This window comes from Octopus bimaculoides, chromosome 27, assembly GCF_001194135.2.
Source record: "Octopus bimaculoides isolate UCB-OBI-ISO-001 chromosome 27, ASM119413v2, whole genome shotgun sequence".
Lineage (NCBI taxonomy): Eukaryota > Metazoa > Mollusca > Cephalopoda > Octopoda > Octopodidae > Octopus > Octopus bimaculoides.
The window spans coordinates 7614534-7615493 of NC_069007.1; the positions used below are offsets into that span (position 1 = coordinate 7614534).

Consider the following 960-nt stretch of genomic DNA (forward strand, 5'->3'; position numbering starts at 1 on the left):
TACTCGTTCCTCCCAACAAACACCCCACACCCCACACCACCAGAAACAAGAACACCACCACCACCACCCCCACCAACAACAACAGCAGCACGGGCATCTCCACCAAGAGGATGTCACAGAGAAAAATATGCAGAAAGGGATCCGTGTGTTATCCTTTGATACGGCTACCGCTGCTGCTTCTGCTGCTGCCACTGCTACTGTTTATGATGATGGTGGTGGTGTTAATGGTGGTGGTGATGGTGGCGGTGGTGGCGGCCTGAAGGTGGACAATGAGAGGAAAATACATGATAAAGGAACGAAATATCCAAGAGATGGTGGATACGGAGAAGTGGAGGTGGAGGTTGAGGGGGTGGAAGAAGGAGGGAAGAAAGGAAAAAGAGGAAGGGAAAAAAAAGAGGGAGGAAGAGGAGGAGAAGGTGGAGGAGATAGAGCAGAAGAAAAAGGAAAAGAAATGGAAGAAGAAAAGGAAAAAGAAAAAGAAAAAGAAATGGTAGAAGAAAAGAGAAAAGAAAAAGAAATGGAAGAAGAAAAGGAAAAAGAAAAAGAGATATGTAATGATGCTACAACTGTTGTTCATGTTGATGATGATGATGGTGATGGTGGTGATGATGTTGCTGGTGATGATGGTAGTGGTGGTGATGTTGGTGATGATGCTAGCGCGGAGGAAGAGAGAGACGTTTCGGAAAACGTTGCGATTCTCAGAGAAATTTCAAAAGATATTCCATCGGTCTTCAACCCGATAAATGACATTATCCAGGAAGATCCGGGTGAGACTACTGAGCCAGTGCCAACGGGAGCAGCAGAGACGATAGCGGTTCGAACTGCTACTGACGACTACCCCAGTCAGGTAAGGTGTTGTCTTTTGGGTTCGTGTTTAATTCTTTGGACAGATTAAGTTCTGAGACTGTGGGCTCAATCTGATGGTAGTGATAGTGGGGTGCAGTCAGTTATATTCCCCAC

General features: G+C 46.0%; 1 protein-coding gene across 1 annotated transcript in view; it reads left to right on the forward strand.

Moving 5' to 3' along the window:
• Positions 1–6: 6 nt before the first annotated feature.
• LOC106875204 (myb-like protein X) overlaps positions 7–960 on the forward strand; it is a 5962-nt gene continuing 5008 nt past the window's right edge. Inside the window, exon 1 of the mRNA XM_014923248.2 lies at positions 7–847. Coding sequence (XP_014778734.2) covers positions 128–847 — 720 coding nt within the window. The 5' untranslated portion in view covers positions 7–127. The remainder of the gene's footprint in view (positions 848–960) is intronic.